Genomic DNA, 25,587 nt, shown 5'->3' with positions numbered 1-25,587 from the left:
TGTAGAAAGGGATTGTGTGTTTCTCTAAACTCCCTGTAAAGTAGACATTCATGTGTACTAGGCAAATAGGGAACTTGAAAACCCACCATTTTGAATGTTGCATTATGGGAAATGTGATAATAAATACTAAATCAATTAGTATTGTAAACAATGTTGTTAAATTGTTTATAACCACGAATGATCAATTCATATTTAGCTTGACCAGTGTGGGAGGTTTAGTTCATCGGTGGCTCCAGATAAGATATTACGATATCCACAGATAATCCCATAGTCCTTTGCACCTGAGCATGCTCAGTCTGGTTTGCAGGTTCCCTATTGGAGTAGTTGTACTTGACGGTAATTGAAGTAATCAATCACAAGTGCAGGTCAATGTGGTATGGATTGTGAACCTTGTGATTTACATTTAAATGTAGCTACACGTAGATCTGCAATATATTACATCCATTCTGCTAGACATGGTAAAAGATCTTCAGATTCAAAAATGAATGGAATTAAGACTAGACTACTAAATGGGCATTTTCGTAGAATTGGAAGTAATTATTAATTCATTCCCAAAATGTAGTAATTACAAATTACACAAATATTACATTTAATTATCAATGGCTAATGGGAAAGGGGGAACAGAAATACAAAAATAGGTGTCTTGCAACTAATCTCGTCAAGTAAGGCCGACTACGACACATTCTCAAAGAGTCAAAGTCAGTATCTAATAATCCACACACACACACACACACACACACACACACATACACATACTGTATACTGTAAAATACATCTTTGTAATGTACACTACGACATTAGTTTGAGTATGGAGATTCATTAACCCACCCCTAATACGAAGAATGAACTACACTTGTATATCTAACAGTAAAACTTAAAAGAAATGTTTACCTGCATTTCTACCAGACACTTCTTCTGTCATCCTTGTAAATGTTTCTTTTTCCCTTCTTCTCCTGTCTTCATTTTCTCTTCTAAGTGTAGCAGCATCAGAAAGACCTGCTTTGGTTCCTGACAATGTTTTGCTTGGTTTTCTTTCCTGCTGTTTTCCCTCGGAAGGTTTCCTTGGTGGGCTTTGGTCAGAGTCAGATTCATATTTTGATTTCGATGAGAATTTAAACTTTGAACTTTTCCTTGGTGGCGAAAGATCAGAATCATATTCATGTCTAGATTTCCTAGGAGGTGATAAATCCGAATTTGAATCGTGTCGTCTCCGTGGAGGAGATTGATCTGAATCAAGTGCCCTCTTGTGGCCAGATTTTTTAGTCCTTGGAGGTGAAAGATCAGAGTAAGACTTGTAATTTTGTTTCCTAACTGGTGACCAAGCAGGTTCAGTTTTTATTCGAGGTGGTGATAAGTCTGAATCTGAATCTGATGAATCATGTCTTGTCCTCTTTGTCTTTGTTTCTATTTTGACTCTTGGAGGAGACAGATCAGAATCCCAATCTGAATCATGCCTTGATTTCCTCTGAGGTGATACAACATGGTCCTGTATTCTGAGTGGTGATTGGTCGCTGTCAGAATCATGTCGTTTTCTTCTACCAAGCACATCTTCAGACATAGCATCGCCTGCTTTGGAAAAAATTGTAATGAAATAATTTATTCTCAATTAGAAAAACACATATGTAAGTTCTGATTTTTAAGTCACTTTCCAAGTATCCTTGAAGCATCTCTCTCTCTCTCTCTCTCTCTCTCTCTCTCTCTCTCTCTCTCTCTCTCTCTCTCTCTCTCTCTCTCTCTCTCTCTCTCTCTCTCTCTCTCTCTCTCTCTCTCTCTCTCTCTCTCTCTCTCTCTCTCTCTCTCTCTCTCTCTCTCTCTCTCTCTGTATGTATGTATGTATGTATGTATGTATGCAGGACTCGAAATTCGCGGTAGTCCCGCGTCCACAGACTACCAATGTTTGTCTCTGGGCTACCAAATTATGTGAGTGGTAGCCCAATTGGGCTACTAAGTTTTGAATGAAACTGTGACACCCTGACTCCGACACCTTCCCGGGCCGGGGGCCTCCGAGGTCGCAGTCCTGTGGGACGTGTTCTCGCCAAAATTCGCGTCAAAATCTGTGCGTCTTTTCCAAATTTGCATCCACACTACATGTATATCAAATGTACACGAAATACATGTACACTGTACACGACATTCTTCCGTTCATCGTATACACAGCTTGTACTTCCAAAATGTCACAACAAAACATTTATATGCAACAATATTCTGTATAGCGATTTAATGTTATCTTTCTGTACTTTCAATTTCCCATGGTAATCACTCTCTAGAAATCTGCTCTCCGGCCCGGGCCCTTCCAGTTCTTCTCGGAGTCGGAGTACAGTACACTCTCGGTACAGCACTGCTGCAGTAACTAAATTCCATAACATGAATGACAGCTTTAACTTTCAACTTGACAGAGACACAGTTGTAATGGTGTTTGATAAAATTTTATGCTGATGAGAACTGTTAACTTGGTATACACCTACAGATTCGTTTATTCTTGAACAATGCTTAAAACATTCCGTGTGTAAACCACGCTCACGCAACCCCTGAGAGCATGCAGTGGTGAATGGTAAATTCACGCCCTAATGCATTCGATCTAGTTGTAGTAGCAAAGCTCAAAAGAAAGTTGAAGTTTTAGTGAGAATGAAACGGTGACATGATGAATTGAATTTATCTGAGTGAAGTTTTCAGCATGGACCGTCTGCTGATGTGGTCTTAGACTCTGTTTGATTATCTCTTCGCCCATGAATGGAAGGGGCTTTGCCGTAATGGCCGTCATGTATTAATACAAATCCTGTCTAACCCGTCTGTTAATAAGTAACCAATCACGTGTATAGATAATGATAACAGCACATAGTTTCTAAACTACCCAAGACGTAGTCTCCACATCAGGAAATGGCCATGGGGCTTATGAAACTGTTTATACTTTTTCCATACGTTGAATCATATTCAAATTTTACAGGTCTCACTGCACCAATTAAGAGATTTAGATAATAGTTACAAGTACGAACTGCGACTACATGTTTTTTCTTCAATGCAATGATAACCGTACGTTGTAACAGTAAGCCTCATACGGTCCCTCTTTATGACACGTCCCCAGAGACACATATATGCAAAAAATTGCGTCCCCAATGTCTAATATGGCATGAAATACACACAAATAACGTGTTAACGTGACTCTTAAGTTATTCAATCAATCATCGAATTCAATACATCATATAGTTACATATATACACAGACACCATTAATTTAGGAATGCATGCATATGGGCTACCAGTCATTGCTCTCGGGCTACCAAATTTAAAAGATGGTAGCCCACCTGGGCTACCAAGAAAAAAACCGAATTTCGAGCCCTGGTATGTATGTATGTATGTATGTATGTATGTATGTATGTATGTATGTATGTACATGTATGTATGTATGTATGTATGTATGTATGTAATTGTGCTTGCAAACGGTGCATGAGTCAAGATTACTGACATCATCGTAAGTAATGCGGAACCATAACATTACAGTTGAACTTGTGATTTCGTGATTTTTGGTCCTCCGAACTGGGACTTTTGTAGCCACGGTGAGGTAAAATTACTGAATAGATCTATTGCTAATATTTAACAACAGGGTGCGTTAATTCTTTTAGTTACCAGCATTTCTGGTATTAAGCCCAAGTTTCACGACTGGCTCTTTGCATGACGGAGAAGGAAGGGATAACTTACTACGTATGCAAGCAGGACTTGTATGTATGTTATTGTATGTCTGTACATGTACATGTAGGTATCATTAACAAATGATGTGTGCAAGCTACATGTAGTGTGTGTGTGTGTGTGTTTGAATTCTTACCATCTTTTCCAATTAGTTTCCACCTCCCTTCTGATCTGTATTGTTCTAGTTGTATAACTTCATCAGGTCTTTCATCCACTATACCTGCAACTTGTGGAGCTTCATCCATAAATGGGGCTTCTTCAATGTCTTCCACTTTAGGTGCAATGTTATGTATAGCAATGTCATCGTCTACGATCTTAACACTGCACAGAAAGAATAACAAGAAAAGTAATACACATCTGTTGGTAATTTTTAAAATTAATATATAAAAATTTAAACAATTGAATTAGTCTATATTCTGAGCATGGTGGGTTATACTTCCATGTTCTGAGCAACACCCCTAGGTCCTCCTCTCTCCCCAGCTGCAATAATCGTAGCGTTTGTTGTGATTTTGAGGATTTTTTCTTACGTTTCTGTTCTTAACTTTGTAACCACCTTCCATTTAAACATCGGAACGAAAAAAAGTACAAAATGAGAGAAGAAAAACCCCTCAAAATCACAACAAAGCCTACAATTATCGCAGCTACCCCATCCACACACACACACACACACACACACACACACACACACACTTAGCTTTCGAAGGTATCAGGAGAAAGCGGCCCCATGGTAAAGCGGTCCCGCAAAACAAAGGAGAAACCGGCCCCACAGAAAGGAAGGGTGTTTCACACGTCCAAATCGACACTTGGCATTCTCAATGCCGATGGTTTAACCCATATCTTGCTAATCGTTTTTCACTCAGTGACTCGAACCATGTTCAACCAAATGCCAAACTGATTTCCTGTCTGTAACAGTGCAACCGTATAATGCACTAAGGTGAAATATGAAATTCAATGCAGTAACATATACGTTTGCACAACGCCTACACAGTAAATCATAACCCCCATACACGAAAGTAGGGGCTATGAGTAATTAAAACGTAGTGTTTACGTTGGATGCTTCCGACGATGGTCCATTGCATTGGTTGGCCTTTTAAGTTTCCGAATTAAACTTGGACGTAATCGTAATTTCACACTTACTTTGAAATGAAAATAAAACATACCTTGCTCTTTTATCAATACCTCTATCTTTCTTTCTCTTCTTTTTCCTCTTTGCCTCATCGTCTGTTTTTGACATGTACCGTTTCAAATATTCCTCCTTACTGACCGCGGCCATTTTGTAAAGTACCCACAATGCACATTTAACCCTTGACCCCTGACCTCATCTTAGGTCATCATTCAGATGAAGAAGACGAGCGATCGAGCAGCTGGTGGGAATGCTACCAAAGTGAAAAGCTGTTGGTATAGTAAGAACTTCACTATTTATAACTAAGGTAAATATCGGAGCTATTCCTTTCATCAAAATAAATGTGTGATGTGGTAAAACAAAGTGGGATCACAACGCAAAAAGGAAAATTACATGCATGTTTCATAATATTGCACAACACCACAAAATATTTGGCAGTTTCATGTTGATATCCTGCTTGCAGACGGTGCACGGCTCTAGATTACTGACGTGACCCTCAATACTGGAGAAAGGAGGGACAATTGTCAGAATCAAGTCCCGAATGACTCCGTTTACAAGCAGGACTAATAAAGAATCTAACAAGAGGTATTTATGAACCGATTTGTGTCAAAATACGATATAATATAAATCCTCGAAAATCTAGGAAGTTCCAATCGTAGAACAATTAGTGTAGTAGATTTCATGATCTTTGAAGGAGGTGTTGAATCTTCGACTGCATGAAAAACAAGAAATTTTTACAAACTTACAAGTTTGTAATTAAATACTACCAACAGAGCTGCAAAGGAACGTTAGCCAACTCAAAACAAATGTATCAACCCAAGATATAACATCACTGCGCATGCCTATGAACAGAACAACAAAAAACTAATCAATTAATAGAATAAAAAGGATTCCACACTTAATATTCAGGCTAACTGCAGTAATTGTAGTCTAGTTTTTGTATGGTATTGTTACCTATTTACTTTTTTTTGTACACCTCCACTCACAGCTAGAAACCACATTGGTATCCAGACTACAATAACTGTAGTGGTTTCGTTCCATTGCTCTCCATCCTCCACAAGTTTTTCTTTGCAAACCCCACAAGAAAATAAAAAGTAAACCTGGAAAATGTTGACTCACAAAATAAAATATAAAAAAAGAATGAAAAAGTATTGTACATAAAAACAAAGCTACAATTATTACAGCTATATCCAGGCTATATCTATCACTGTTACTTGTGAACTAAATATTTCATTCCAGGATGGTGAATATACTAGTATATTCTAGTCGAGGATGATCATAATACAAAATAATGACGTTATTATAGGTATTTACGAGATGATACCGTTACGAGTCACTGTTTGAGATAAGAGAGGGTTATCTGAAACAGTGACCAGTAACGGTATTTTTTGAATATCGCAAATACCTTTGATAACATCATTATCTTGTATTATGATCATCCTAGACTAGAATAACATCATCCTGGAATGGAATATAGGTTCACAAGTGACTGTGCTATCTATACTTGCTGTCAACAACTCTCCTCCCCTCCAACCCCCCAAACTTAACTCTCATCTACCCTCCACCCCAATTTTCCCTCCAAAATTTCAAATAGGACATAACTTCAAATCAATTACACATAACAAATATATCCAGGCTACCCACACTCGCTGTCACCCCCCCCCCAACATCTGCCTCTTACAGGTAGGAATGTATTGCAATCTTGATCATACACTTACTATGTACCCATAAGTTTACAGATAAAGTGTTTATTCTTGTTTACTCTACTTAACTTGATTTATTTTTAGATGGCTGGTCATATACCAATAAATGATGTACAACCATTGGATCAACAATACATCGCTATAGATGGACTTAAAGGAGGAAGACTGGAAAGGGTAGAGGCACTGGTAAGTGAGTTGAAAGGGTAGAGGCACTGGTAAGTGAGTTGAAAAGGTAGACGCAATGGTAAGTGAGTTGAAAGGGTAGAGGCAATGGTAAGTGAGTTGAAAGGGTAGAGGCACTGGTGAGTCAGTTGAAAGGGTAGAGGCAATGGTAAGTTAGTTGAAAGGGTAGAGGCACTGGTAAGTTAGTTGAAAGGGTAGAGGCACTGGTAAGTCAGTTGAAAGGGTAGAGGCAATGGTAAGCCAGTTGAAAGGGTAGAGGCACTTGTAAGTCAGTTAAAAGGGTAGATGCACTGGTAAGTCAGTTAAAAGGGTAGAGGCACTGGTAAGTCAGTTGAAAGGGTAGAGGCACTTGTAAGTCAGTTGAAAGGGTAGAGGCACTGGTAAGTCAGTTGAAAGGGTAGAGGCACTGGTAAGTCAGTTGAAAGGGTAGAGGCACTTGTAAGTCAGTTGAAAGGGTAGAGACACTGGTAAGTTAGTTGAAAGGGTAGAGGCACTGGTAAGTTAGTTGAAAGGGTAGAGGCACTGGTATTAAAGTTAGTTGAAAGGATAGAGGCACTGGTATTAAAGTTAGTTGAAAGGATAGAGGCACTGGTAAGTTAGTTGAAAGGGTAGAGGCACTGGTAAGTTAGTTGAAAGGATAGAGGCACTGGTAAGTCAGTTGAAAGGGTAGAGGCACTGGTAAGTCAGTTGAAAGGGTAGAGGCACTGGTAAGTTAGTTGAAAGGGTAGAGGCACTGGTAAGTTAGTTGAAAGGGTAGAGGCACTGGTATTAAAGTTAGTTGAAAGGATAGAGGCACTGGTAAGTTAGTTGAAAGGGTCTGAGGGAAAAACTTGCAGGATATTCTAACAATGGCAGAATATATAACTGGAATTTTCCTTTATATCATCAACATTGTTACTTTACAGCATCCAAAATGGACAGAGAAGATTGACTTTATCAATTACCGTCCACCACCAGATGACATGAATGATACTGCATCAGTGGAGGAATGGATAGACATACTAACACACATACATGAGGATCTTCATTGGCTGTTGCAGCAATCTCATCAAAAGTTCTGGTGCCAGGTAAAAACAAGATTACAGATATACGCCATATCATAGGGGGCTCTTAGTTCCTCAGCTAGTTCAAAACTTGTCCAAGAACTTTAGCCATCCAGAAAGAAATGCTGTGGTGAGGCAGAAACATACAGCATTCAGATTCCAAGCTGGACACTTTTACCATTGAACTGTCATAACTCCACATAGCCAAGTACAAGCACCTGTCAATATGCAATAGATTATTAACACTGCACCCCATTGGACGGCTATTTGCATTGTATTACACACACGTAGAAGTCAATCAGTCAGTCAAGTCTTGGCTGCTGTAGGTTGGCCTATAGAGATCTATAAGTTGGCCAATATACTTCTATAGGTTGGCCTATAGGTTGGCCTAGAGAGATCTACAAGTTGGTCTATAGACTTCTATCGTTTGGTCTATAGAAATATATAGTCTGGTGTAAATACTTCTATAGGTTGGCCTATAGACTTCTAAAGGTTGGCGTATAGAGATATAGTTTGGTGTATAGACTTCTATAGGTTGGCTTATAGAGATATATAGTTTGGTCTATAGACTTCTATAGGTTGGCCTATAGAGATCTATAAGTTGGCCTATAGAGATCTATAAGTTGGCCTATAGAGATCTATAAGTTGGCCAATATACTTCTATAGGTTGGCCTATAGACTTCTATAGGTTGGCATATATACTTCTATAGGTTGGCCTATAGTGATATAGTTTGGTCTGTCGACTTCTATAGGTTGGCTTATAGAGATATATAGTTTGGTCTATAGACTTCTATAGGTTGGCTTATAGAGATATATAGTTTGGTCTATAGACTTCTGTAGGTTGGCTTATAGAGATATATAGTTTGGTCTATAGACTTCTATAGGTTGGCCTATAGGTTGGCCTATAGAAATATATAGTTTGGTCTATAGAATTCTGTAGGTTGGCTTATAGAGATATATAGTTTGGTCTATAGACTTCTATAGGTTGGCCTATAGAGATATATAGTTTGGTCTATAGACTTCTATAGGTTGGCCTATAGGTTGGCCTATAGAGATATATAGTTTGGTCTAAATACTTCTATAGGTTGGCCTATAGAGATATATAGTTTGGTCTAAATACTTCTATAGGTTGGCCAATAGAGATATATAGTTTGGTCTAAATACTTCTATAGGTTGGCCTATAGAGATATATAGTTTGGTCTATAGACTTCTATAGGTTGGCTTATAGAGATCTATATGTACAAGTATAGGTTTGCCTGTAGACTTCTAAGTTCTATAGGTTGGCTATTTCCGTAAGGGTAGAAATGACAGTCTAATCATGAACATTAATTCTCTTGGCTAAACATTCCTCCAAAATATCCTATTTTCTTTTCTTTTTATCTGATATATTTTGTTTTGTAATTACATAACTAAATTTATCATATTTGTCATCAATTAGGTCTTGTTTGATGAGAGTTTACATCAATGTTTGGATTCCTATCTACGTTATGCGCCAAGATCTTTTGATCATAGAATTAGATTATTTGGAAATGCGCTGGAGAAATCCAAATCTGTTCACAGATTAGTTTTTATGACTTTCCTTAGGATGGCCACTCATAAAGAATCACAGGTAAGTAGACATATGGACTGTTCTCCTATACATGTATCATCAATATCAGAACATACTTACATGTAGTCTATGAGCTACACTGTTTTTTGCTGCACCCCCAACCATACATTGGTCAACCCCCTTTTAGGCCAGAGCGACACAACGCATCTTACAGTCCAGTTAAAGCATACAATGCGAGTATTTCATTACTAATAACCTTTACGACCCAGATATGGGCTATGTGGACCGAGGTTGTACTTCTGAAGGGCCCGACTTTAGGAGGGCCTGTAAGCAGTACTACTGAGGTCTGTATCCGGGCTGTGAAGGTTTTTATAAAATACCCCATGTATTGGCAAGGAAACATCATTTGAATCACATAATCACATAAATTGGCACTGAAATATTGTATTCGCGGAAACGTCAAAATAGCGAAGAAATTAACAAAGCCAAATCACTGACCGAACGGATATCGATGAGCACACCACTTGCCATATTTCGGCAAAGTGTGCTGGGCTGTGATGCGGAAAATTATTGTCCGGGTTTGATGCACGTACTTGCCATTCAATTGCATTGGAATCGATACTTGCTGTATGATAATGCCTCTTTTACTAGTTTAGCAGAACAAATAACAGTGATATTTATGAATCCAAATGAAATACATAATTATATATTGTGCACCATCCTAGTACAGAAGGAAACTGGAGTACCCCAGGAAAACCTGCATTGGTCAATAGGGTCAAACCATTATTCAGTCATGGAGGGGTCTATACTTGAACATAGCATCATCCTTCTTACAGGTCTGGTCAATTTTTAGTCAAACTTTGCCAGCATGTGATGAATTCAAACACAGATTACAGTGGTGTTAAAGAGGCATACAAGCTACCCACTTGACCACCAATAATGCTTGAGCACCGACAACCTTAACACTACCTGAATGTTAATGACCTACCTAAACTTGATACCTTGCTTATGCCAATTACGCTATATTAAAGTTTACACAGCTTTATTTTTCATTTTCTTTGATTCTGAATATATAATGAACACTTTGTTAGACTAAAGAAAACTTGGCCCAGTGTATACTTCCACATTTGGCACTGAGTAAATGTAGTAATTTCCTGGACCAAGACATGACTTGATAGCAAGTTTCCACTATATATGTACTGTACACAGTGTGTCCTCTAAGTCTAAGCCAATTTGATGCACCACTGACGCATACAATTTCTAGTGACGCACCAAAATTTGGTGTTCTCCTATCTCTTACTATGTGGTGACCAGTGTACCCTCTAAACCAATTTGATGCACCATTGAGGCATACAGTTTCTAGTGACACACCAAAATTTGGTGTTCCCCTATCTCTTACTATGTGGTGACTCACAAGAAATGCCAGGCTTTATCATACTGACCCACAACAATTTGGCTATCATCAGAGGGAACACTGCATGTACAGTTGACTCTGAGCAATTATTGTGATTGACCTCAAGACAATAGTTAGCAAGCTTGCACTATACATGTATGCATTGGTCAAAGTTTTTTTAGTATTGAATTTAAAAATAATACTATATATAAAAATATGTAACTATGTGATTTTGCTTCCAGGATCATTTCATCAGTCCTAGTGCGTTTGGAGATATAATTTATGAAAATTTCATATTTGATATTCCCAAACTGATGGATCTATGTGTGCTATTTGGTGGCAACAGTGCTCTGCTTACCAAGATGTTAACAAATATATTTACACAACAACCCAAATACGAAGACGACTTAAATGATATCATGCCAACACTACTCCAGGTATGAACACTGAGATTGAGAAGGGTGATTGTGAAGTATGGGTGTTAGTTTCATTGTATTTCAATGTTGTAAAGACATAAAAATGAAAGTGAATTTTTTGGTTGTATGTATGTATGTATCAATCAATCAATCAATTGATTGATTAATCAATCGATTGGTTGGTTGGTCGGTCTGGCTGTCTCTCTGTCTGTCAAGGAATCAACCAATCAGTCAGTCAGTCAGTCAGTCAGTCAATCAGTCAGTCAGTCAATCAGTCAGTCAGTCAGTCAATCAGTCAGTCAGTCAGTCAGTCAATCAGTCAGTCAGTCAGTCAGTCAGTCAGTCAGTCAATAATAAGAGTAAGAATATAATTTAATTCTTAAAAAGCATGCTACTTTGTCTTAGTGTTCTTTACAATGCTAGAAATACATGGATAAATTTATGTGGCCAAAATGATAAACATTACAAAGTAAACAAGGCTAAAATGACAGTAACAATTACAATTAAAGCTGCAAGCAGCATTTGCGGGGGCCCAAGTAGTTTGCCCAGCAAGCAATGATGTGCTGCATGGAGGTTGGCGTAGTCTTCAGTCCATGGGCCAGAGGGGGTTACCGTGCACCCCACACACACACACACACACAAACCTCCGACATAGGTATTTTTTTGTTCATTGGACTCTACTGAATGAGAAACAAAATGTTGACAGTGAAAATTTTGGGATGCACTACCTGCTTGGCCTCGATTTCCAATTACATGTGCATCCCGGAATGACGTCAAAAGGTTGAGGGTAGGGGTAACACATTGTCTTCCATATGACACATGCATGCACAGACTTTATTATCCATTATATATTTGGAAAGCTTAGGTAATTTCCTTTCTAATGATATAATGTTTGCCATACATATGCCAAGAAATAAAAATTTTAGAGGCTTTAAGTTGTCGATTTTTGAAAATTCAACAATTTTTCCGAAAGATGAAGCATAAACTTTCCATTCTTTTTTTAAATAACATGATCTGATAAACATAAGGGGTGTTTTTTATTCAGTTGCATGAACTGAACAAGAAAAAGTAGGATAACATTGAATATTTTGAGGGTTATTAATGATTTTTCCCATTAAAACCAAGATAAGCTATTATTTTGAAATACCGACAGTAGGGGGTAGGAGTAAACTATCTTCTTCTGTACTTTTTATTCAGTATCATAGCATCATGTTATGCAAAAAAAAGAAGAATGGAAAGTTTATGTGTCACTTTGTGATTTTTAAAAATCATCGATTAAAAGTCATCGGATATTTTTGGCATTAATTTTTGCATAATGTGCTAGATATTCAAAGTAAACACATTTATTTTGTAAGGAAACATATTCTAGCAACTGCAAAACCATATTACTGTTACAGTATTGATTACATCTGTAGGTGTTGTGTACTAAGCACGTAATTACCGCTAACCTGTTCACCTTCCACAATCTTTGGATATTTTCCTGAAATCTGACATTGTTATATATCAACATTACAAGCTATTTATTAAGAGAAAGTATATTTCCTGTAAAGATATATGTTCTAGCATTCAGAAAATGTATCAGCATGCTCCTAAGATGCCATTCCGGGATGTACAGTCATGTAATTTGAAATCGAGGCCAAACAGGTAGTGCATCCCAAAATTTTCACTGTTAACATTTTGTTTCTCATTCAGTAGACTCCAGTGCACAAAAAAATACCTATGTCGGAGGTTTGTGGGGGGGAGGTGCAGGGTAACCCCCTCTGGCCCATGGACTACTTCCTTCTGCATGCCAAATTGCAAGGTTATCTATACACTGGTTTCAGAGAACATTTTTAAAATGATTTAGACAACGCACTAGTAGTAATAGTAAATTTAAAACACATTACACCAGAAAATACTATGGTTTTATTTTGTCAATCGGACAAACAACAACACAATCATGTAATCACATGAAAATGTATTGAAACAATAAGTGATATTTTAAAATGTTATTGTGTAAATGTAACCTTAAATTTGTTCTTTCTGTTTAGGTATTTGATGACGTAAAAGGTAAATGTGGTCTGTTAGATGGAAGTGGTGGCACACCAAAGCTTATATCAACTCCAAAACAGTAAGTGAAAATATGATATTGGGTTTTACATAATATTTATGTCTAAGGTTCAGTTGTGGTGTAGGCATGGGGAAATGTGTGTGTGTGTGTGTGTGTGTGTGTGTTTGTGTACATGTATGTGTACAGATGTGTGTATCTTATCAAAAGTATAAAAATTGAAACTTTTCTTGAGATGCTACTTTTGGTCTCCAGTAGGTGATTTGTTGACATCACAGGGATCAACTCAATGACGTGCAAATTAGGTAAAAACAGGTGTACATGTATTTTGGTCAATACATTTAAACTCAAAAACAACTGTGTAGGTTAGTCGTAAATTTATTTTGGATAAATTTCAAATGGTGTCTGGATTGCTTACGATATATTAAGTGGATTCTAGATAGAGTTAATCTCGGTTACACAGATTCTCACTGCTGGGGCTCTTCTACGAGACCACCCAGACGAGATCTGGGGAAATAAGAGTTCAACTTGCCCGCACTGGAAGTAGCTTCTAGAGCAGTGCATGCTTGGGAATACTTCACATCCAACATTGTAGGCTAAACGATTTAGTTACTTCTGCGACTAGTTATCACTTCTCAAGTGAGTGATACATCTAAATTACAACAGACAGGCCTCGTAAACCCATTTTTTATGACTTGCAAGAAATGTACTGTGTTACTCCAGCGAGGGGTAGTTGAAACGTGGCTTCCTCACACTCTCGTCTGGGCGATCTCATAGAGGAGACCCTGCGGTGAGACTCTGGGTAACCAAGATCAGGATAGAGTTATTTTAAAATTTTGTAATTCTGTACTTTGTCTTTTATATTTCAGGACTGTTAGAAGTCTGAGCACAGAAGATTTCAGAGATATTATATTTTATATATCAGATATTGGATTAACCTTCTTAGCGTTTCTTGAAATCTATCCTCCAGCATGTATTATACTACATCAACATTCATTGGTTTCCAGGTAAATAGGTTGCTATGGTTACCATGAAACTATTAGTTGTCATGTGTTATGCAAATTATCATGGTTATGACAATCATGCAGAGATACAATTTATCATTCTTGTTTAATTGTTACTCCAGGCTGTAAAACTACACTTGTCTCTGAGTGGCAAGTTTGCTTACATAATAAAAACAAATGTGTCTTGCAGACCAATTTCTCTGAAAATCAAAGTTCTATAAAGCCCTCCAAACTTTGCCTTATAAAAGCTTACCCTGATTCTTTGAAAAATTATAAAAAATCTGGCAGTTCACCATTTTGTTTCCAATAAATCATCACTCTTCATATTCTCAAAGAGTTAACATTGTGACAATATTCGGCAGCCATTTTGGATTAAATGACTTACCGATAATTTTAATATCATTTTCACCTATTTCTGCAAATGTATATTGATTTCCAAATTTGATTTGGATTAATAAATATTATTATTATCATTATTATTATTATGATGATATGATATACATACAGCATTGTTTTTACACGAATTGTTTCTGCTAATTACCTAAATGCCATCAATTATTTTACCCTACTTTTCAGAATATCAACTTTTTATGAAATGGTGATACCAGAGATAGAAACATCATTGAAACATAGAAAAGGTGACCATCCAAGGTAGGACACTATCACTAAATGTGACTAAATAATTTTCTTACTAAAAAATTTCAAGGAAGACATATTTACCAGAGGAGACCCAATCTAAATAGGGATCCTGACATCGAAAGCAGAGCTGTTTATCTGTAGTTTGTTTTAGGTGTATCTTCCAAGACACATAACAATAGACAATTGTAGTACACCTCTGATGATACTGATGAGATATCAGCAAAAAATGGGATTTGCATCCAAAAAAATTTCATTTGATACTGTGAACACAAAGTTCTTGTTCAAAGTTATTCTTGTATATACATTTACGATCAGAGCTACTTATTTGATAAGTAAGAAGGTGTTGTTGTTGTTGTACTTGCCTTGGTAAAAACACTTTTACTGTTCAGCATGCCAGAGTTGTAATTTAAGAGCGAATTTTGTTTACACTGATTCATCTAGTTAGACTATCCTAAATAACAATTATGTTCAGTAGTAAAAGTGTTGTTATCTAGCAAGTGAAACAACAACCCCAACTTGCCAAATGATCACCTTTTGATCATAATTGTATCACATTATATACAGTCTTCTGGCAATGCAATGTTTTTGTGTTGTATTGTATTATAATTCAGACTTCTAATGATTATATCAACTTTCATAAATGTATCTGTTAAATACAATCTTCCTGTAAGCATTCCCTGTTCGGACAATGACAGCAGTTCCTTTTCCAAAAAGAATATGAATGCAGTGCTCACCGTGAACAAAACTACAACTTTGACAATGAATGTTGATCCGGATTCATTACTACTAATGAAAATTTCCACTCACACATGTGTACGACCATCAAATTTCCTAGAAGCAAATTCCAAATTCTTGCTGGCATCTTGTCAGCATCGCAGTGTGCAAAAATTTAGGATTCGCTTCCGAGAAATGTTTTGACTTTGTGAGTAGAAATTTTCATTAGTAAAGTAACAATTGGCTCCTAATGTGTCTCATAATATCTGGAAAAGTGAAAAAATGTGTAACATAGATGTAGGCGATAAGACCTGCTTTACTGCCAAAGACAGAAATTACTTGTACATGTATATAGTATTCTTAAAATTTCAATATATCGAAAAATACAACTATTGTATCATCCATAAATGGTAGAAATGTGTGTTAATTTTTAATTGTTTTATATGAATGTGTAATATGATTTTTTTAATTTTCATTGCTCTAGTTTGTACATCTTGTTGAAGTCCAGACTTGCCCAGTCCAAGAAAGCATTGGTCAAGATTTGCCAGACTATCTTATTTACTTGTTTCCTGCAACCTATGTTGGACAATAGGTGAGAAAGTGTTTTGCCATGTGGAAACTTTTTGCCTGTTTTCAGTGTAATGTCTGTATGCTTATATATCCCAAATCAACTTTAATGGCAGGTGTAGATTGAGGTTTGGTTAAGTTTAAGTCAGTTATTGAGTAAGATTCTGTCAAATAATCCTGATTTGGGGGAAAGAATGCATTGATAGCAGTATTCCTTTGGTGTTATTGAAGGAATGCATTGATAGCAGTATTCCTTTGGTGTTATAGAAAGAATGATTTGATAGCAGTGTTCCTTTGTGTAATGTTTCTTTTAAGTATTGCTGCCTCTCGCACAAGAGGACAAAGTGAAGTGATAGCAGCATCCTTTTTTTCATAGATTAATGCCTCTTTAGTATACATTATTGTGTCTAGCTCAAGCAGAGTGGATGGGATGATAGCAATATTCCTTCATTCTAATGTTCCTTCTTTAATATATTGCCCCCCCCCCCCTTCCTTACCAAAGTGGGCAAAATGAAATGACAGTACTTTCCATTTGTTTTAATGTTTCTTTAATATATTGACATCTATAATTCTAGTAAACAGAATTAATCATTGATAGTGTACCATAGTGCTAATGTTTCTTTAATACATTGTTGCCTCCTACCCTAGTGAGCAGGAGGAATTGATAGCAGTGTTCTATTGTTTTAATATTTTGATACATTGTTATCTCTACCCAAGTGGTCAGGATGAATTGATAGCAGTAGTCTGTTGTTCTAATATTTTAATACATTGTTGCCTCCTACCCTAGTGGGCAGGATGAAGTAATAGCAGTGTGTATTGAAGACTATCTACAAGTGATAAGTTCTGTGCTGTCTGAGAAACGTTTTCTGTGTCTGTACAATGAGATGCATAGTGTACAAGAAGACATTGAGATGATCACACAGCTTACTAAGAATATGTATCCTTATCAATTTTTTTTTAAAAATAGGATGCGAGTGTGGTATTTTTTCACTGGAACACAATACCGAAAACGTTGTATGTAAATGTGAACATGTGAAGGTGTGATAGTTTGCTGTTCAGTACGATTGTACAGTATAATGTTTAAGGAAATTTGCTCTTCAGATGAATGTATGTAATAATAACAGAACCCCATGCCAAGTTTTATGTTCGGAGGATCAGGAACAAAGTATTCAAACTCATTTATGTACGACTAAGAAAGTTTTTAGAGTTGCAGTGCAGTGCAGCAAGTGAGTGTGTGTGTGTGTGTGTGTGTGTGTGTGTGTGTGTGATTTTAATTATTTCTGTGTAGCTGTCTTGTGTGAAGCAATCCCTTTGTACATTTTGTGTCTATCTTGTCAGTTTTGTATTGTTTTCAGAATTGTAATTGTAACAGTTGGTAGATTCCCAAATTCCCCTCACAGGATTAATAATGTATAGCTATATATTTTATTAAAAGTCTTCAACTGTAAAATTTTGAAAAGCTACTTGACACATGTTTGATTACAAACATGTTTACCAAATTAACAACACCAGTAACATTATATAATAGTGATGTCACTGGTTAGTAGTCTAGGATGACAACTTAGCATCACGTAAGTCCTAATTTTAAAACATGACTTTTGGTCTGCTCTTTTATTGTACATGAATTGTACTTGAAATTGTTGTGCTTTATAAAGCATATCCTGGTATTTTTTGGAATGTGTTACTTAAGAATCATAGATTAGATTAGATTACATTGTAGATTATATTATATTATATTAGATTAGTTACTTATAGTTTATTAGATTAGTTTAGTTCTAGTGAATACATTCCTTATCATCATATTCAGAGATGAGACACGCACTCAGTTCATTCTAGATGCTGTCCAGACTGCTGCCTCCATGTACGGTAAGAAGAAATATGTTAAGAAGCAACCTAATATTCACCAGATGCAGACACAGACAGAAAAGAAACCTGTGGAACCTACAGTAATTCCTGAAGATTTTGAATGTGAACCTAGTAATTATCCAGACTATGTAAGTAAAGAGATGTGTACATGTTGAGAATGTGGTATACAAGTATTATGATGGGGATATTACCTGATGTCACCTCTTGTCTTGTTTGTATCACTAAGAGTGCTATTTCCACACATGGAGGTGGGTTGCATGAATATCTTGTTTTCTTTGAGAACATTGTGTTCATGGTTCCAAGAATCAATAGGACAGTAAAATATAACTATGAAACAGTAAATTGGAAACAAATGTGTCCATCTACTATGGACTGTAATCACACATTGCTTTAATAATTCAACATTGATGTCTCGCTCCAAAAATCTTCATTACCACTGACTAATTTAAATCATTGCATAATCAAGGTCTGTAGAAGACAAATCAAAAATTTAATGTACATCACATTCGTTTCCAAGGCAACTATTTTGTACCGTCCTATCTTACTTCCTTGTTATTCAGAATCACTTTGTCTTGTCCAATCATCATTTGTATGAATATGTAGTGATCCCAGGGACATTGATCACTCTAAGGCTGTTTCAAGCACCTTGAATTTGAACACCAAGCATATCAGCACAGTTTCTTTCCAAAAAAGTATTAGGGAGTGGAATAAATCAGCTGAGTATTGATACTTTCAAGGCTAAACTCCCTAAACATTATTTGTAGGTTTGTCTCTCTCTCTCTCTCTCTCTCTCTCTCTCTCTCTCTCTCTCTCTCTCTCTCTCTCTCTCTCTCTCTCTCTCTCTCTCTCTGATGTTACAAGTGATATTTCATTGCTGTTGTTTCAATGTTATGTTATGTTGGTTGGTTATCTTATTTTGAATATGTTATGTTACGTTATGTTATGTTATGTTATGTTATGATGGTTAATATGTTACATTTATGTTATGTTGGTTATGTTATTTGTTTATTAAGGTGTCCTATGTGGACTTATCAAATTATACAATACTTAAATAAAATTTACCAAAAAAAAGAGCCACATCCAGCCCTCTGGCTTATAGGACACATAGAATATCAAATTAAAAACAATAATAAATAAATAAATAAATAATTAAAATATTACATAGGTCTCAGTTGTAAATAAAGTTTTTCCTATGGTTAAAGGCCTCGTGTAAAATGTTTGCAGTATCAATGGGAAATGTTATCACTAATCTTTAACTTTTTTATTTTAAGGGTGAAGGTGCCTGTGCAGCATCAGTATCTGGTATACAGTTAGAATCCTATATATCAGCAGTGAAAGATCTCTTACCAGAGTTAGGTGATGGATTCATTATAGTAAGTAGTTTACACTGTAATTTACGATTAGATATTATCCCCCAATATTTTTCAATGCCGGTTCAGCCAAGGAAAATACGAGTGACCCAAGGGATGATTACGAGTCGCTAGACGAGTACTGACAAAACCCTTGGGTCAGGAGTATATTATTGCTAAATAAAGAAAATATTGAGGAATACTATAATTATAGCAGCATCAGTAATATAATCGAAAAATCGGGGAACATATTGGAAATTGTTTTGACTCATATTTTGCACACAGCAGATGCAATAATGCAGACACACTTTGACGTGGCATAGAATAAGCAGCTAGTATGAATTCTATATTTTTTGTACAACTTGGGTTGTGTATGATAGTCATTGTATTTTGACTTGATACTGAAAAATTCAGGAATGACTTGAAGACATGCGTTTCTTTTCAAATGCATTTTAGCATAGACAGTGGAGGGGACTTCTCCCCTCCACTGTCTATGATTTTAGACACCGAATAACACCAGTTTTCTGTGTTCACTACCTTTGAACGTTATATTACTGTGTCCATTTAGGAATGGTGCCTCTTTTTTCATAACATATCATCTTTGAATATTTAGCTAGTGTGTGCATAACTAATATATGATTATGAATATGTATAGTTAACATAACCTAAGTTAACAAATGACTATCATTTTCTTTCATTCTGATTGGTTGGTTGGTTGGTTGGGTGATTGATTGATTGATTGATTGATTGATTGATAGGTGGGTAGCTAGGTTGGTTGGTTGATTGACTGGTTGATTGATTGATTAATATATTAGCACCCAGATGGTAAACATGTTTAGTATTACTTGCAACTATTTTCAATTGCTAGTAATAGACTCTATTGACCTTGAAATTTATGCTCAAGACTTATTTTCACATATTTTGCTGAAAAACAAAAATAATCAAACTTTAATAGTGACTAAAATACATGAACACAATATACCAGTCTGGTAATAGGTGAAAAATAGTCTTTGAGATCTAGCTGAAAATGGTAACATTGCAAAATTTTCTAGCGACCAAAAATATCTACAAATGTATGTTTTCAGTACAATGCAGTTGATATCTAAATATCAAATTTACGGAAATAAATCACCTAACTAAATTAAACCAGAAAGAGTAACATTGTCATGGTAATATACCAGACTCAATATGAGCTCAAGAAAGATAACCTTTGGGCTACCTGTAGTTATTCCCTCTCATTCATGATAGTTACCCCAAAAAAATTATATTCGCTTACTAGACCACAGAACCTTACTATTAACTATGATTTTAAAAATACATGTTTTTCGTAGGTTTGTTTCATTTTACCTTGAAGAATCAGTGTTTGTTCTACAATTTTCAATGTTGAGAAACCCGATGGTATTGCTTAAAACATATAAAATCATGTCCATAATTTTAGATTTAACAATTGAATTTTATTACATTTCAAGGCTTGTTTGGAAGAATACAACTATGATGCTGAGAAAGTTATCAATAATTTACTTGAAGATAAACTACCTTCATCTTTACAAGAGTTAGACAGGAGTATGACAAGGTAATTAGGAGGATTGTAGAGTTTTATATTAGACATTCTAATAACTTCTTAAAATTATATGATTCCATTAACAAGTTTCACATGAATTGTCATGAATTCTTAAATGCATTTGATGTTTTGTGCATATGATTATGATGGTAAATATTGTTTCGATGCGATGTGATGTGATGTTGTTTCCATGTGATGTTACAGCATGCACGTGCATGTGATGTACATGTGATGTAATGTTGTAATCATGTGATGTAATAATATATGTGCATGTGATGTTATGTACTGATGTGCTCGTATGACGTAATGTTGTGTGCATGTGATGTAATGATATGTGCATGTGAGGAAATGATTTGTTCATGTGATGTGATACCATGGTGTGTGCATCTGGTGAAATGGTGTGTGCATGTGATAAAATGATATGTGTATGTGATGGAATGATATGTGCATGTGATGGAATGATATGTGCATGTGATGTAATGATATGCACATGTGATAACATTATATGCACATGTGATGTAATGATGTGTGCATGTGATGGAATGATATGTGCATGTGATGTAATGATATGCACATGTGATGTAATGGTTGTGCATGTGATGTAATGGCGTTTGCATTTGTCATTATGCTGTATGCATTTGGTGCTGTGCTGTCTGTTTATGTGATGATCCGATGTGTGCATGTGATGATATGGTGTGTGCATGTGATGATATGGTGTGTGCATGTGTGTTCGTGGTGTTGTGGTGTCTGTATTATTGTGTATATGTAACTTTTCCTTTATTGTTTATAGGGAATCTTTGAAGAAAAAGAGTGATAAAGAAAACAAAAGTATGTTATCTGAGAGACAGAATATCTATGATAATGATGAATTTGATGTCTTTAGAAGGGATCAAATAGATACAAGCAAAATTCATCAAGGGAAAAAGTAAGTAACCTTTTTTGTTGGATATTCTTGTCTGTTCAAATGTACAGGTCTCGAAATTAACGCCGGCGCTAAATCCTCAGTCTGGCTGCAATGTTAGCTCATGTTTTTATCATTTTTAAAATTATGCCTAAAATTGTTAACAGTCGGATTGCATTCTTCAAAAAACCAATGTTTAGCTATAAATCAGTTGGTGATTTTTTTCAGTTTTCATTCAGGTTTTTCAAAATTTTAATACTAGCCCACCATTGACCAGTGTTAAGCTTTAAATCAGTTGTATCATAGTGGAAATGATCGACTCTGTAATGCGTCTTTCATAACCCCATTACCTTGGAAGAATTTCTTTGTTCAGTGCACATGTGCTATAAATAAAATTATCACAGCTTTACTAGGCCTAATAATGCTGTATGCGTATGATGTTTGTTACAAGCTTCAATTGTGTCATTATCAAGCAAATAAAAAGGAAATATTGGTAAAGATAACTTTTTTGTATAACTCTACTGGACAACTGGTTTTTTTTTTTCACTTTTCAGGTTTTCATTCAGGTTTTTCAAAATTTTAATACTAGCCCACCATTGACCCTTTAAAGCCAGGGTTTTAATCCCAGGTTCTTACATTAGTGTTATCTTATCAATTGTCCAATATTAATAGTATAACTTTTTAATCGGGCCAAACTTTTCTATAACTCTAGCTACCTGGCAGCTGATTCTCTCATGTATATTTTAATCTTAATTCATCATTTCTTTTAAAGTGTACAATCTCACTTAATTTCAGGAGTAAAAATTACAAGTCAGCAGTTGATGATCGAAGTGAAATCCAAGCCATGAAATCTCGGTACGATAAATATGATGTGATAGAAGATGATGCCATGTATGATGACGAGTATGATGACACTTATGATGATAACGATGTTGGTGCCAATGATGAAGACTCAGCTGATGAACTAACTGCTAGAAGGTAAACCTGGCTGGTTCATTTATAATTTATATATGCAAATTGTATGCATAAATATGTTAGATAGTTAATCTGGTTGGTTGCCTATTTATGTATGTAAATTGTATGCATAGATGTCTGTTAGATATTTAATCTGGTTATTTGCCTATTTATATATGCAAAAAGTATGCATAAATGTGTTAGATAGTTAATCTGATTGGTTGCCTATTTATGTATGTAAATTGTATGCATAAATGTGCGAGATAGTTAATCTGATTGGTTGAGTATTGTACTAAAAAGTCATGTATATGCAAATTGTATGCATAGATATCTGTTAGTTAATCTGGTTGGCTGCCTATTTATATATGCAAATTGTATGCATAGATATCTGTGAGATAGTTAATCTGATTGGTTGCCTATTATATACATGTATGCAACAAAGATGGTTAGAAGGTAACTCTGATTGGTTGCCTCTTTATATATGCAAATAGTATGCATAGATCTCTGTTAGAAGATTTAATCTGATTGGCTGCATCCTTATACATGTACATGCAAATAATAGTATAGTAGATATCTGTTAGAAGGTTAATCAAGTGCCACTCAGGGAGCTCGAGACACATCAAGTTGGAAACCAAATGTACATGTATGAATACATGCTAGTAGGTAAATCAGATTTGCTGTCCCCTTATATATCTAAATAGCATAACAAATTACCACAATATCATCAGCCCTTAGACATATTTTGATTGGTATCCACCTAATTAGGATGATTATAATGTTAAGATTTACTTAGCTATATGCAAATCATTACCTGTGATTTGCTTAGATTTACATTAACTTTGTGTTTCTTAATTTTCAGACCATTTACAATTCCTAGAATTCTTGCTGGTGTAGGAGGAACTGGATCGTCTGATGACAACGATGTAAGTGTTAACTTTATAAAGTGAACATGTCTAGTACCGTGACCATTCTTTGATGGTGGCTAAACTATAAACCCAAGACATTTTTATAAGAGAAAATTGTATTCAGCATTTTAACTAATCTTTGCTCATTATTACAACCCGCGACTGACAAGAATTTACAAGCAGATCCTTGTTACATTTAGGGAAGCAAGTAAATGAATTGGATTAATAACACTTGGCACAGCATGTTGGCACAAAGGTGGTTTAATAAGAATAGTTTTATGGCCACTTTACATGTACATGGAATGCCAAGGAACTTGAAATTTGTTTGTGGATGTGAGCTATTACTATAGGTGGCCATACACCTGTTTAATATCAAGCGATGAAATGTAATACTGATGTAGTTCCAACATGCTGTGCCAAGTGTTATTAATCCAATTCATTTATTTCCTTCCCTAAATGTAACAAGTTCTGCTTGTAGATGCTTTTTTGTCACTGGTACTCGTTATTAATGTACAAAAGACATTGTAGCCACTAAGCATTTTCACATATTTCATCTTGAAGAAATAAGAAAAAAATGGTCTTGACAATTTCCAGGTGTGAAGTATTGCACCAAATGTGACCTTGTTTGACCTTTGTTCTAAATTTCAATTTTGCATATTTTAGGATTCCCCTGATGACCGGCAACCATACAGACCACCAAGAGATCAGTTTGTACCCAACCCAGCTGAGCTAAGAGAACGACAACAAGATAGACAACACAGGTCTAAGTACAAAGGTCGTGATGACAAACAAGTACTGAAAGGTCAACCAAAGGGCAAAGGTCAAAGTGGTGACACAGAAAGAAAGCGGAGGGATAAAGAGAAGAATAAATCTGCCAGAGCTAACCATAACAGGAAAACAATGGCAGACAAAAAACGAAGTAAAGCAATGGGAGGAATGTTTTAATAATTGGTGTAAAACGACTGGTTTCTGTATGGCAACAGTTCAACACATCATGCTATAGTATTGGTTCTCATTCAATCTGCAGAAAGAATCTACTCTGGTTTTTGACATTGTGAAATAAAGACAACATCATTTCAAAAGCTGTGATGTTTCAGAACCATGCATCTATGTATGGCAACAGTTTAACACATACTGGTCTTATTTTTTGTTCCATCTGCAGAAAGAATCTACGCTGGCTTTTGAAATTGTGAAATAAAGACGGACATTATTTTAAAAGTGGTTATATTTTAAAACCACAGGTCTCTGTGTGCCAACAGTTAAACACACACTGCTATAGATTTTCATTCCATGTGGCTAGAAAAAAACTATTCTGCCATGTGAGAATGTAAAATGAAGACAGAATAATTTTCATATGTAGTTATATTTTAGAACCACAGGCTTCTATATGCCAACAGTTTTAAGTGACACATAATGGTGATGTTTTCTAAAGCAGTTATATTTTAGAGCCAAAGCCTGGAGGGACTGATGAAATGGAATCTGTCTGTTGTTGACCTCAAATGCTTTTTCCAATATTTACAAAGGAAAATTTTTTTTCCAAAATTTCCAGTGCAAGAGGGTACTATTAATATTGCAGAAAAAAAATGTCAACCAATACATTTGGTGTTTTCCCCAGGAATTTACCCAAGCATCAGTTAATTTGCATATTAATTAAATGTTTTGTTATGCAAATAACATATGTTTCAAGCATATTGTTTGACGTACTAATATTGCCCTGCAGAGAACACTGATTAATATGTGCATTTGCTGACACACTTCCCCATACTAACTGAACGTCATGGAAAAGAATGCAAATAATTTGATACTTTAAAAACGAATTTAGAAATTAAATCTAAGGGCGTACCCATCTTTTTGGCATACATTAATTTTGTAGTTGTTGTATTCAGACACAAGACAATATTTGCTACATTTACCTTCAAATTGGTCTTTGGCTAATAAACATCAGTTTGTTACAGATGGATCACATATCATGTACATACGGTCAAGT

The 25,587-nt window shown here is 35.7% G+C and overlaps 2 protein-coding genes across 4 annotated transcripts in view; one reads left to right on the top strand and one right to left on the bottom strand.

Annotated features, from left to right (window-relative positions):
- The window catches only part of LOC144439683 (uncharacterized), an 8,851-nt gene extending 3,762 nt beyond the window's left edge, over nucleotides 1–5,089 (bottom strand). The window contains exons 1-3 of one of the 2 annotated variants that reach the window (XM_078128919.1): nucleotides 4,844–5,089; nucleotides 3,820–4,004; nucleotides 892–1,569 (exon numbers count right to left, since the gene is read on the bottom strand). In XM_078128919.1, coding sequence (XP_077985045.1) covers nucleotides 892–1,569; nucleotides 3,820–4,004; nucleotides 4,844–4,956 — 976 coding nt within the window. In that variant the 5' untranslated portion in view covers nucleotides 4,957–5,089. The remainder of the gene's footprint in view (nucleotides 1–891; nucleotides 1,570–3,819; nucleotides 4,005–4,843) is intronic. The other variant, XM_078128920.1, reaches the window with a different exon arrangement.
- LOC144439681 (activating signal cointegrator 1 complex subunit 2-like) lies at nucleotides 5,027–25,587 on the top strand. 2 transcript variants are annotated; one of them, XM_078128917.1, is made up of 17 exons: nucleotides 5,027–5,113; nucleotides 6,594–6,695; nucleotides 7,598–7,759; nucleotides 9,174–9,344; nucleotides 10,920–11,114; nucleotides 13,124–13,203; nucleotides 14,010–14,147; nucleotides 14,721–14,795; nucleotides 15,982–16,089; nucleotides 16,852–17,001; nucleotides 17,872–18,058; nucleotides 19,202–19,303; nucleotides 20,749–20,852; nucleotides 21,631–21,765; nucleotides 22,537–22,719; nucleotides 23,555–23,618; nucleotides 24,264–25,587. In XM_078128917.1, the coding sequence occupies exons 2-17, from the start codon at nucleotides 6,594–6,596 to the stop codon at nucleotides 24,543–24,545; spliced, it is 2,238 nt and encodes a 745-aa protein (XP_077985043.1). In that variant the 5' UTR covers nucleotides 5,027–5,113; the 3' UTR covers nucleotides 24,546–25,587. The 2 variants fall into 2 exon arrangements, with proteins under 2 accessions (XP_077985043.1, XP_077985044.1); XM_078128918.1 differs by lacking the exons at nucleotides 5,027–5,113; nucleotides 6,594–6,695 and adding an exon at nucleotides 7,447–7,457.

Source organism: Glandiceps talaboti, chromosome 9 (genome assembly GCF_964340395.1).
Source record: "Glandiceps talaboti chromosome 9, keGlaTala1.1, whole genome shotgun sequence".
NCBI lineage: Eukaryota > Metazoa > Hemichordata > Enteropneusta > Spengelidae > Glandiceps > Glandiceps talaboti.
This window is presented reverse-complemented; position numbering and strand designations above follow the sequence as displayed.

Bases quoted from the DNA above. Each gene is read 5' to 3' on its own strand.
- LOC144439681 (XM_078128917.1), top strand. From the start codon at position 6,594: ATGGCTGGTCATATACCAATAAATGATGTACAACCATTGGATCAACAA. The intron at 14,796-15,981 runs GTAGGACACTAT...TCATTGCTCTAG, and splicing joins AGAAAAGGTGACCATCCAAG to TTTGTACATCTTGTTGAAGT. The intron at 21,766-22,536 runs GTAAGTAACCTT...ACTTAATTTCAG, and splicing joins AAAATTCATCAAGGGAAAAA to GAGTAAAAATTACAAGTCAG.